Below are 12,510 nucleotides of genomic sequence, written 5' to 3' on the forward strand. Positions count from 1 at the left end.
CGTGGGGGAAAGGACGGAGCAGCCGTCATCATGTCAACTCCGCCTGGCAGTTGGGCCAGCCGGCACAGACCCCGAGCTCCGGCCTCCAGCCACGGTGCACGTTCACCCTGCTCCGAAAACCAGCGCGTCTATCCATTCTCTCCCCATTTGTCTCTATCATCCAGCTACCACCCCACCCCTTCTCTATTCATTTTTTACCGCTAACCTCTCTTGCCCCACCCCGCGTGCCCCAACCCGTCCATCCACACCCACAGGACGAGCCATCCTCACCAGGGTCCTCCTGCAACCGCTCCAGCGTCTGCTCCTTCGCAGCTCGGGTCCCCGCCCGGCCTGCACAGACTGGAGGGGAGGGGAGCTGGGACAACCGGCGCCAGCGCTGCGCAGCCGCGCCCCTTCACGCATGGGCGTGGCGTGGCTCAGACCCAGCCCCCAGCGCTTGACGTCTCGCCTGTGTCACCCACCCAGGCCCGGCTCAATGGCTTTTGATGCAGCCTAAGCTTTCAGTCCCAAGAGGGTCCTGAAGCCAAGGCCCGAGGTCCTCGCTTCCATGCAACTGCCCCCCACCCTGCCCATTCTAGACAGAGCTGCGCCCCTGGCTGGCACAAGCAGGAACAGAAGAACCACAGGTTAGACAACAATTTATTGAGAGCCTCCCCCTCCACCTTCACAGTCTCTAAGTCACTTTTTCCGCTTGTAGATCTTGTTTGCTAGCCCCAAGAAGATGGCTGGGGGCAGGGGCGCAGCATACTGCTCAATGAGACCCATAATGTGGCTGTAACTGTGTTCCTCGTACTGCGTGAACACAGCCCGAAGATTCATCTCCTCGTATAGCGCCTTTACCCGGGCCACCTTCTCGGCCTCCTTCTGCCCATAGTTCTCCTGAAGGATTGGAGGCAGGAAAATGGGCTTATTAATCTCCCCCCAGCACCTCCAGGTCCCCTCTCCTTCCCCCATCCAGATATTCCAGAACATCTCCAATGCCATTCACTCCATCCCTGCCTCCAGTTTCAAGTGTCTCTTAGTATCTAAGATCTTGAACCTCCCCCTCCCCCTCCCCATCCCAAATGCTCAGATAGTGGCTCAGGCCTCAGTTTCCTCTAGTCCAGGGTTTCCCAACCCTTGGCACATTTGAAATTTTGGGCTGGATAATACTTTGTGTGGAAAGCTACTGTATGCATTGTAAGATGTTGGGCAGCATCTCTGGCCTCTACCCACTAGAGATACCTGTGGCACATGCACACACACCAAGTTATGACAAAAAAAAATGTCTCCTGACACTGCCAAACGTCCTCTGGGGGGTCAAAATCACCCTCACTGAAGAACCACTGCTCTATCCCCTTTTTCAGCAGCTCAGGGATCCACAGCCCTCTCTCAGGCACCTGCAGGATCTGGCGCTGTTCCGGAGAGGCCCGTTGCAGACACTGAACCACCAGCCAGCTGCACTTGTTGTCCTGGATGTCAGTGCCGATCTTGCCCATCACACTGGGATCCCCAAAGAGATCAAGGTAATCATCCTGGGTGGGGGCAGGTGCAGAAAAGGAGGAATGAAGAGGCTCCAAGGCAGGGAAAGAGGAAAGTTGGAGCCTTTTCTCTGCCAGTGCCTCATGCCTTCCTACCTGAATCTGAAAGAACTCTCCCATCTCCAGCAGGATCTTCTTGGCATTGGCATGCTCCTTCTCCCCATCAATGCCCGCCTACAGTGAAAAGGGGATTAACAAGCCATACACCAGAGATGCCTTCATCTTCCTGTGGCTGCTTCATTCCACGAGGTCTTGCCCCAGTGCAGCCCCCAAATCTTCTGTCCTCTCCTTTCAGACATCCCTGGCTTCCCTGATCTAGGAAATCCTGACTGATGGCCCAGCCCCCATCCCACTTATTTTAGCTGGGTCTTCCTGTGAGTCATGGCAGAGGTGAGTCCATTCTGGAGGCCCTCAGACTATCTCTTCTCTCACAAGGCTCAGTCCCTGAGTCACTGATCCTTCTTCCTAATCTTTTCGCCATTTCCAGATTCTTTCAGGATAAAAAGGAAACTTGGAGAAGGTCAGCACAGACAGTTAATCCCACTGACCACCTCCGAATCCAGTCTCCTCCCTCTCAGCCTGAATTATATCCTCCCCACTCCTATCCGTACTCAGATGGAGGATTTATTGTTCCCCCTTGATGGGCCATCCACATTCATATTAACCACTCAGTTAATTTTCACAATAGTTCCATGGGTGGGGATTTTTATCCTCATCTTACAGCTGAGGAAACAGACTAAGAGAGATTAAGTAACTTGCTCAGGATCACACAGCCATTCAGTGGGGGCACCAGACTGTCCAAAGTTGTCTGCCCTGTGGCCTCCTATCCAAAAGCACACATGGGCAAGGCAGCGAGGGTGGGGAGGCTCACTCACCATATACATAGCAGCAGCTACAGGAAGGTAAAAGGAGTAGAAAGCTGTCTTGTACTTGACAATAGATTTGTACCTGAGCACAGGGAGAAGATAAACTCCTCAGAAGGATAATGCCCCCGCCCCAGCCCTCCCTCACTGTCCAGATATGGTTCCCATTGTCCCTCACCTCTTTTCAGTGAATCTGCCAAGATCTACATTGCCCTGGGGGGCCGTGATGAGGTCCAGGGTCTGTCCGATCTCAGTCTGATAAGAACTCTAAGGAAGAGGAAAATGGCCCATGACCTGGGCTTTCTCCAGGGCTGGAGAACCCTGAAATCTTGGGCCCTACATCCCATACCAGTTGACACCTGGGCAGTCAGAAAGACAGCAGGAGGGAGAGAGGGGCCCAAGACTCAAGGCCCATCCAGTCACACACACCGTCCCTTACGACTCCTCAGTCACAGAGACACAGAAGCCCCTCTCGCCACCACCACCCTCCCCAATTCCCTTCCTCAATTACTTCCCCATCCAGGCAAACCGAGGTATCTCCTGTGTCCTGAAACAAGCTAGATGAGAATGTCCTACAGAGGCCAAGGCTACTGTGGGCACCCTCTGGGCACCGAGCCCTGGTCTGCAGCACACCTGCAGGAAGAGCTCAATCAGGTTCATATAATAGGGCTGCTCCCGGCAGTAGAACTTCAGCAGGCGGTAGACACATGCTTCCAGAAGGAAAGCGTCATTGATTGCATCCAAACCTATGCCTGGCTGTCAAAGACACAGAAAAACAAGCAATCAGTCTTTGGCCTAGACTCATACCAAGAACCTGTAACTCTGAACACCTCCACAGGCTCCACGTGACCATCTCCCCGTGGCCTGTTCCCATGCCCACCGCTACCTTCCCGCCCACTTTACCTTCTGATACCAGCAGATCTGGCCCCGTCGGGTGAGGGATGAATCCATGATGTCGTCTGACACCACGAAGAAGGCTTGGAGCTAGAACGAAAAGTGGAATAAGAGCCCCAGGGCTCCTTATTACTGTTCCTTCTGCCAGCAACAGAGCTGCTGCTTTTGAGAATCACTGAGCTGGTAAGGAAGGTCAGGATGAGGAGGCCGAGGACTTTTTTTTTTTTTTTTTTTTGCCACACTATGTGGCATGTGGTATCTTAGTTTGCCAACCAGGGACTGAACCCGTGCCCCTGCACTGGGAGCGCGGAGTCTTAACCACTGAACCACCAGGGAAGTCCACCAAGGACTTTTCGTCTGTGCTGTGGGACTTTGGAAAGTTACATGACTTCTCTGGCTCAGGCTTCCCACCTATAAAAAGGGACAAAAACTCCCTTGTTTTCAAAGTAAGAGACACAACAGATCTCTGACATCTCCAGACAAGCAGCCCTAGACAATCCCTGGTTATCAGGGAGATGATGAAACATCTTCATATACTGGACTCTCTTGCGAAAAACTTCAGTGAATGCTTCAAGTAAGATTTCTTCATGCAATTTGACTTTCCATGACTTGTGGAACAAAAAAGGCTGTTCCTGTGTCCTCCCCGGGCACTCTGCTTACCTACTCCAGTGACCAGGAACAAAACCCCACCTCAGGGAGCTCGTTAGGGAGCGCAGGTCTAATAGGATGGAACTCAAGTCTGACTTCCAGTAACTTTCACCCATGGGTCTTAAACATCATCAAAGGGCTTCCTCTTCTGAGTGCCAGCCTACTTGAAGGTACCCAAACGTGCTGGTTCCCCACAGGACTGTGAACTCCTTGGAGGCAGGGCAATGTGTTTGTCCCCCTGGCACTCCCAGAGCCCAGCACAGCATGGTCCCAGAGTGGGTGTGTCATAAATGTTTGTCTAAGAAATAAATGAGAGAATGAAGCACTGTAACGTCCCCCAGGATACTTCTTGCAGTCAGGCTACACATTCCGGCTCCTTCAAACAGCTTTTGAAGACATGGTTTTTGTTTTTTCTGGGTTTTTTTTGGCTGCACCACACGGCTTGAGGGATCTTAGTTCCCTGACCAGGGACTGAACCTGGGCCCTCAGCAGTGAAAGCGCCGAGTCCTAACCACTGAACCACCAGGAATTCCCCGAAGATATAGTTTTGAAATCTTCACCCCACCCTGATCCCTGTATGTGCTCTAGTGGATCTGCATCGCTCAGAGGAAGTGCCCAACACCACCCACCAGCTCACGTGTGGGCAGAGAAAGGGTTATGGCGGTCGCTGCTCTTGTTTCAGGCGAGGTCCCTGTGCACCTTGACCTCTGACTTCGCCCTGGGGTGGGACCTGGGTTTTCCACACCGGGGGCACACGTTTTATTTATGATGTGTTTATTTGGAGTGGCATTGTTCCCCTGAAGCCACAGGTCCACTGCCTCCCCTGAGTGATTACAAGGGCCATCTGGTTTCAACCAGCACCACTCAACCAAGATTGTCTCCAAAGGGCGTTCATTCTGTGGCCTCCCTCAATCTTCTCTGCCCCCCAACTGCACTTTCTATTTGTTAGGAGAACTTTAAATCTATAGGGATGGTACCACAGTACTGGGTTGAGTTTTTTTAGTCATCTTCCCAGGTATGTACTATAGTGGGAAGTAACGGGAAATATACCACATTACCTATGTAGCATCCTTACCAAAATGTTTACCCTGATTATTTCCTCATGATATTAATCAGACTGGATTGAGATACTCTACCAAATAACTGGCCTGGACTTTAAAAGTCAACTGTGATAGAGGAAGTATTCTAAAGACTGGAGAAAAACTACCAAATGCGATACATTACTCCTGCTTGGATCCTGGATGTTTTAAAAAAAAAAAAAACCTATAGTGGACAATTGGGGGGGATTTACAAGTATTTAAATATGGAATATACATTAGATAATATTTTAGTACCAATGTTAAATATCTTGGATGTTGCTATGATCTGGATGTGCCCCCCACCAAAATTCGTATGTTGAAACCCTAACCTTCAAAGATGATGGTATTAGAAGGTGGACCCTTTGGGAGGTGCTTAGGTTATGAGAATGGAAGCCTCGTGAAAGGGATTAGTGCCGTTATGAAAGAGACCCTACAGAGCTCCCTTGCCCCTTCCACCTGAGGACATAGCAAGGAGATGCTGGCTATGAACCAGGAAGAAAGCCCTCAGCCGACCGTGCTGGTGCCTTGATCTTGGACCTCCCAGCCTTCAGAGCTGTGAGATATAAACTTCTGTTGTTTATAAGTTACCCAGCCTGTGATATTTTGTTGTAGCAGCCCAGACAAAGATGTGATAACAGTATTGTGGTTACATAGGCAAATGTCCTCATTTTTAGGAAGTAAATGCTGAAATAGAAAAATAAGAGATTGAAGGAGATGAGGCAGAAGTGAAAGGAAGATAGAAGCAGAAATTATAACAAAAATCATCCAAAACAATGGTGGACAGCTCAAATGGAATCTTGGGGAAGTGACAGAAGTACAGCTGCGTTTAAGAAAACACGGGGCAGGGTGGGGGGGACTTCCCTGGTGGCACAGTGGTTAAGAATCCGCCTGCCAATGCAGGGCACGCAGGTTCGAGCCCTGGTCCAGGAAGATCCCACATGCTGCGGAGGAACTAAGCCCGTGCGCCACAACTACTGAGCCTGTGCTCTAGAGCCTGTGAGCCACAACTACGTGAGCCCATGAGCCCACGTGCCACAACTACTGAAGCCCGTGCACCTAGAGCCCGTGCTCTGCAACAAGAGAAGCCACCGCAATGAGAAGCCCCCGCACCACAACGAAGAGCAGCCCCCGCTCGCTGCAACTAGAGAAAGCCCGCGCGCAGCAAGGAAGACCCAAAGCGGCCAAAAATTAATTCATTAATTAATTTTTTAAAAAAAGAAAACATGGGAGTTTCCTGGTCATCCAGTGGTTAGGACTCAGGGCTTTCACTGCCAGGGCCCAGGGGTCAATCCGTGGTCAGGAACTAAGATCACGCAAGCCGCATGGCACGGCCAAAAGAAAAAAACACCCCCAGATGCACCCAGTGCAGCTGAGGTTAACAGCAACCGATTCTACCAGGTGAGCTGTTGGCCCTTCGTACTCTCGCCTCCCTCCGCCCCACAGCTCTGGTCCTCTCCTCCTGCCCTTCCCTCCTTGCCCGCCCTCTGTGTTTATGGGCTCCTCGGCCCCTCCAGATCCCTAGAAGGGCACCAGGGGCCCTTCACCAGGGGCCCCGTCCACAGTGAGGCCATCGTCCTTCTACCTCCTTGGAGGCAAATCCCTATTCTCCAGCCCCATCTCTCTTACAGGCTCCAGACTGGAACTTCCAACACCTGCAGGACAGACAGCTCCACTTGACCTGCTCATACAGAGAATGCGGTGTGGCCGACTCAGCTCGTCACGTCCTCCCTCGGGCCAGCTGCTCCTCTCCGCAGGCCAGAATCACCCGTCATTCGCCAAGCCCTGAGCGTCTTCCCTCCTGGGCTCACTGGCCCCCTCCTCAGGGCCTGGCACCGCCGCCCCCAGAACCTGGTCCCCCTGTCGCTAATGAAGACTTTAGGCCAGGCCAGCAAACCATACACCTTCAAGGGCCAAGTGAGCTTGGAGACAGGAAGATGTGGGGATTGGAGCAAGATAAAGACAGACCCACACATGTCCTGTCTTGGGAAAGTGGCCTCAATTCAACTTCAGCCAACTGTTGCTACATGGGACTCTGGACCCAGATCTAGCAATTTTCCAAGTAATGCTAGAAATCTGGTGTTTTATGTGAAATCTCTTCTTTGTTAGATTTAGGGAACTTAATTTTAAAATATTTTCGAAAACTACCAATGGGCTTCCAGTTTTCAATCTTTGCCACAGAACAACGTTCTAGAAGAACTACCTTACTTCTGCGGCTGTCCTCTGCTCAGAGGAAAGAGTTGACAACTTTATGGCCAGTTCCAAGGCCCTGGCCCACAGCAGGTCTACAGGTGAAATGTGTACCCACTGGCAAAGAGTTTCCCCACATTTGTTAACCCTTTGGAGTAATTCACTAAGTCTGGCTGCAGCACACTAGAGGCACAGAAACACAACCAACCAAGAAACCAAGTTTCAGGCCCATCCCTTCTTGCCCCACCCCATCCTACCCAGGGTACCCCCACTCTAGTAAAGCTCGTCTTCTCCTGCCCCTCCCCCTCCCTCTTACCAGTTCCACACACCAGCCCACGGTCAGGGCCCGCCGGAGACTTTCAGCATCCTGCTTCCTGGGCTCCACCAGCTCCCGGAACGCTACCAGCACTGTCAAACCCCGATGGTACTTGCCTCCGACGGCATTGTACTCCAGGACCTAGGGGCAAGGGCAGAGCGACAAGGCATCAGGGTCTACAGAGCAGCTATTCTGAGAGTTGTCCTTGCCCTTTCCCACTTCCAACCACGAGACCTAACTTTATCCTCCTCAACCCCAACCCCTCCTTCAGGCAGCCTCTGGAATTGCTATTCTCTTGGCTTCTTCCCAAATCCTGGAGCACAGCTAGAAGTTCTCCAGTCCCCAGGCTCTCTCTGCATTGCCTTCTTCAGTACACTTAAAGGCTCCATACGGGAGATTAAAATCTGCTCCCAAACCCCCAGGACAGGGCTTGAACTGGGCGAAAACTCTGTACGTGCTACTGATAGGGACAGAGTTAAAGGACAACGTAGGTGATTAAATAGTTAATCCCACTAGGGGACTGTAAGTAAAGAAAAAAAGTATGGGAGACCCCTGTAAGTTAATGATCACTGAAGAAAGCAGGTTCGCTTAACCACAAAACCAAGCAGGCCTGCTTAGCAACAGAACCATGCAACAGAGCATAAGATATGCCCCAAAACAATAAAATAATGGTGGCATGAGACCCACATCCTGCCCAGTGAGTTCAGTAAGTTTATGACCCCTAGAACATGCTCTCTGCACACACAAAAAACAATTTATGGAAAGGCGACATTTCAGTGTGAAAGACGCTCATTGTACTAAGACCTGAAATAATTGTTCCATAGCGACACGACAGTCCTGGCTTAAACACGCAGGGACAAGAAAACTCCCCTGCCCAACCCGGAGGAGGAGGTGATGATGAAAGCATGACATCTACTCAAGAATGAGGAAGAAGGTGGTTTTGTCCTCCTCCCCACTTTTCCTTTGATTATAAAACCGTAGCCCACAAAGTTCTTGGGGTGTGGCACCCTCTCACCCACCGGCTTGTAAGCCTCACAAGCATTCTATTCTAATCAATCACTTCTTTTCTATCACTTTGCCTCTTGCTGAATTCTTTCTGCGCTGAGACATAAAGAACTGGAGCTCCTCAGAGCCCCCAGAAACACCACCTAGTGGCTTCACTATGGGAATGGCTGGCGTGCTCACGTCTCTCCTTCACCCCGTCCCCAATTCTCCTAACTTCCCCTTCACAGCCCATTCCTCCTTTCTCAGCCACCTCCTCCAACCCACAGTTCAACCTATCTGCAAATGAAAAGCCTCTTTCACTTTATTAAAGGCAAGCCCCCCACCCACAGAGTTGGCCAGAGGACAACTTGGAGGGGACCGAGGTTGGAGAACCTACCCCCACTCCTCCAATGGCATCCCCTCCTGCTGGGGCTTCTCATTGTGCCTTCTGCTGCCCTGCTGTCAACCAGATCTAATTCACTGGGAAGACTTCCCTTTTAATCTCCATCCCAGTGTAGACAGACATCCTTTTCCTTAGTTCCCCTCAGACAAATGAGACAGCATTTACAAAAAGAATTACTAGATACTCCAAAAGAAAAAAAGAATTAGGCAACTTAAGTATCCCAGCAATAGCTCCTGTTCTAGAGCAGGGGTTTCTGATGATACACTAGCTTCACTCAGGCCCACTTCAGACTGCTTCCTCCCAGGTCCCTGACAAGGTAGCACCTTAATGATTTCTGGACACCTAATTCCCTTTCTCAACAAAACTAAAGACTTACCAGGTTCAAGGCCCTCCACCCCCATACAAAGCAGTCTGGCTGGCTCAGCAGAACCACAAGGCAGGATTGATCGGCTGACTAAATATACCTGCCCAGGCCCCAGCCCCTCCAGAGTGGACCCAGAGTCACTCAGATAAAAGCCTGCTCCCACACCTGTCAAAAGCCAGAGCTGGATCCCACACATGCACAGAGAGTGCAAAGGTTCACTCTCTCAAGTCGTAAACCCCTCACCTCCTTGAGTCGGGCAATAGCATCTCCTGTCTCTGGGTGTCCAATGTCCTCCTCAGTCAGCACCTTGACAATCTGGGAGAAGTGCTGGATGAAATCCTGCCTTTCTTGGGCATAAACATCCAATTTCTGGTCTCCATTCATTCTGAGGGAGGAGTAAAATGCTCTGACAAGAGGGAGGACAAGTCAGAAACCTAATCAGCTGCTCCCCTCCCCAAGGCCCCTCACCCCGCCAAACTCACCGAGGCTCCTCTGTCCATGCTTGGCACCAGCAGCGGGCACTGTGCCAGGCCCCCAGGACTGGGCACCCATGCACCAGGGAGGGCTGCCGTAGGGAACCCAGCCACCTCTCCCGGGGTACCCAGCAGGGGGCTGGCAGCAAGAAGAACCCCACAGATCTCAGCCAGCGGGACAGGGGCAGCATGGGGGGTGGCCTAGGGAGGGGGCATCAAGCACTCCCTGCAGGAGCAAGCACCAAAGGCAGATGTACGTTGTCAGCTCCCCGGGTCACCCTCCAAACTTTCACCTCCATACCCAGAATGCCCCACTCTCTTCTGGGCTGAGCTTGAGGGCATTTACAGAAAGAAACGCAGGGAACAAAAAGTATGGCTGGGTGACCAAGACTCAACTGATCACACTTAAAATAAGACGGCTAGAACTTAATGCCACCTAACTTTATCCGGTTGAGAAACCGTCAACGCCTCTTCCAGGGAGCCTCTGGAATTGCTACACTCTTGACTTCTTCCCCCAAGTTCTGGAGCACATGATAAAAGAGTCCAGAGTAAAGGACCTCAGGACTGGGAGCTGGGAGGACCCTTAAATCACCCTATTTTATGGAGGTCAAACTGAGACTCTAGGAGATAGGAAGATACCTGGGGAGTGTCAGAGCCAAATCTAGAACACAGGTCTCCCCTGGTAGGCGGGGAGGGGGGAGCGCAGGCTCTGAGATGCCTCAAGAAGAGAAGTGAAGGCGGAACCCCTGGGTGCTATGGACATGTAGCCTGGGGCTCTGGGACTGGGCGTCCTGAGCCTCACAGAACTGGGACTGCGCTGACAGCCTCGGAGCAACACTGGGTGGGTGGGGAGGGTTCGCAGCAGAAGAGCAAAGCAGGGTGCAGTTATCCTGTGGGGTTTCAGGAAAGCACATGGCAGAGTTCAGGAGTTTCTGCACATCCACAGTGTCAGTCGGTCCACCAACCCCCAAAACGGGGGAACTCTAACACAACAGACTGGACCTCCTGTGCCTTAAAGTATCGCTACAGAGGTAAGGCCGAGTTTCTAACCCCTGCCAGCCCTCGACCTCTCTCACCTGTTCCTGGACGCCAGTTGCTGCTCCAGATTGTTGGCTGGGTACTCCTAAAAGCCGGACCGCTCGGCGCTCAGCTCCCTGGGACCAGTAGTTCTCGATCTCCTTTCACTCTAGGTAGAAATGCTTCATTAGACTACAGTTCCCGACATGCCATAGGAGGGACAAGGACCACGCGATCTAGTGCTGGCTGGCTGGGCGGAGACGAGCCACACTGATTGGCTGCTTCCCCTCGTATGAGCATGAGGCCCTGTAACCAACAGCCAATGGAAGGGCTGCGCTCAGGGCCGGAAGTTAGGAGGAGCTGGAGTGGGCGGAGGGTGGGGTGAGGATGGATGCAGCCGAGGTGAAAGCGTAACAGTTTGGGAATTCCCTGCACCCTAGCTCCGAGCTGTCACCTTTACTACGCACTTAAATTTTCATTATCTTCCTGTGCAGTTGAGTGGCACATTACTAAAACCCCAGCCGGACCAGCTTGGTCACTTAACAGGTTGTGTAACTGAGGCAAATCATTTAACTTATCTGAGCCTCAGTTGACTTCTTGAGACTATCTCCCCTCACGTGTTACATGAGGATAACACTGTGATATAAAGTATATAAAGTGCTTTAAGTGCTCAAGAAAGATAAGACTCAGCAGAAACTAGAAACTTTACGCTTACACACACACACACACACCACTGCTTACCCACCCATCATGGGTAAATATAAAAACTAAAACTATGAAAGGCTTAGAAGAAAACATAAGGGTAAGCCTTCATACCTTGGATTTGGCAATAGATTCTTAGATGTGACACCAAAAGCATAAGCAACAACAACAAATAGATAAATTGGACTTCATCAAAATTAAGATCTTTTGTATATCAAAGAACGCTATCATAGGAGTGAAAAAAAACCCTACAGAATGGGAGAAAATATTTGCAAATCATACATCTGATAAGAGTTTAATATCCAGCATATATAAAGAACGCCACAACAAAAATACAAACAACCCAATTAGAAAACGGACAAAGGACTTGAGTAGACACTTCTCCAAAAAAAATACACAAATGGCCAATAAGCACATGAAAAGATTCTCAATACCATTAGTCATTAGGGAAATGCAAATCAAAACCATAATGAGATACCACTTTACACTTAGTAATATGGCTATTGTAAAAACAAAAAAATAAAAAACCTGAAAATAACAAACACTGGTGAGGATACAGAGAAGTTGGAATCCCCATACATTGCTAGTGAGAATGTAAAATGATGCAGTCGCTGGGGAAAGCAATTTGACGGTGCCTCAAAATGTTAAACATAGAATTATTATATGACCCAGCAATTCCCCTCCCTCCTAGATATATACCCAAGAGAAAACAGAGAGGCAAACAAACTTGTACAGCAATGTTCATTGCAGCATTATTCACAACAGCCAAAAGGTGGAAACAACCCAAGTGTCCATCAACAGATGAATGGATAAACAACATGTGGTATATACATAAAATGAAATATGATTCAGCCTTAAAAAGGAAGGAAATTCTGACACATGATACCACATGGATGAATCTTAAAGGCACTGTGTTAAGTGAAATACACCAGATACAAATGAAAAAATACTCTATGATTCCACTTACATGAGATACCTAGAGCAGAGACAGAGAGTAGAATAGTGGTTGTCAGGAACTGGGGAGAGGGAAGGATAGGAAACTATTGTTTAACGGGTATAG

At 50.3% G+C, this 12,510-nt stretch overlaps 1 protein-coding gene across 4 annotated transcripts; it reads right to left on the bottom strand.

The window, feature by feature from the left end:
• Positions 1–621: 621 nt before the first annotated feature.
• Positions 622–10,914, bottom strand: FDPS (farnesyl diphosphate synthase). 4 transcript variants are annotated; one of them, XM_033857489.2, is made up of 10 exons: positions 10,808–10,914; positions 9,502–9,664; positions 7,508–7,648; positions 3,287–3,367; positions 3,017–3,139; positions 2,562–2,650; positions 2,396–2,468; positions 1,617–1,694; positions 1,380–1,514; positions 622–879 (listed from the first exon to the last, which is right to left on the bottom strand). In XM_033857489.2, the coding sequence occupies exons 2-10, from the start codon at positions 9,640–9,642 to the stop codon at positions 679–681; spliced, it is 1,062 nt and encodes a 353-aa protein (XP_033713380.1). In that variant the 5' UTR covers positions 9,643–9,664; positions 10,808–10,914; the 3' UTR covers positions 622–678. The 4 variants fall into 4 exon arrangements, with proteins under 4 accessions (XP_033713380.1, XP_073662671.1, XP_073662656.1 ...); XM_073806570.1 differs by having other exon boundaries at positions 9,502–9,643; positions 10,808–10,826; XM_073806555.1 differs by lacking the exon at positions 10,808–10,914 and adding an exon at positions 9,741–10,783 and having other exon boundaries at positions 1,310–1,514.
• Between the last annotated feature and the right edge of the window lie 1,596 nt (positions 10,915–12,510).

The sequence above is a fragment of the Tursiops truncatus genome, chromosome 1 (assembly GCF_011762595.2).
Source record: "Tursiops truncatus isolate mTurTru1 chromosome 1, mTurTru1.mat.Y, whole genome shotgun sequence".
NCBI lineage: Eukaryota > Metazoa > Chordata > Mammalia > Artiodactyla > Delphinidae > Tursiops > Tursiops truncatus.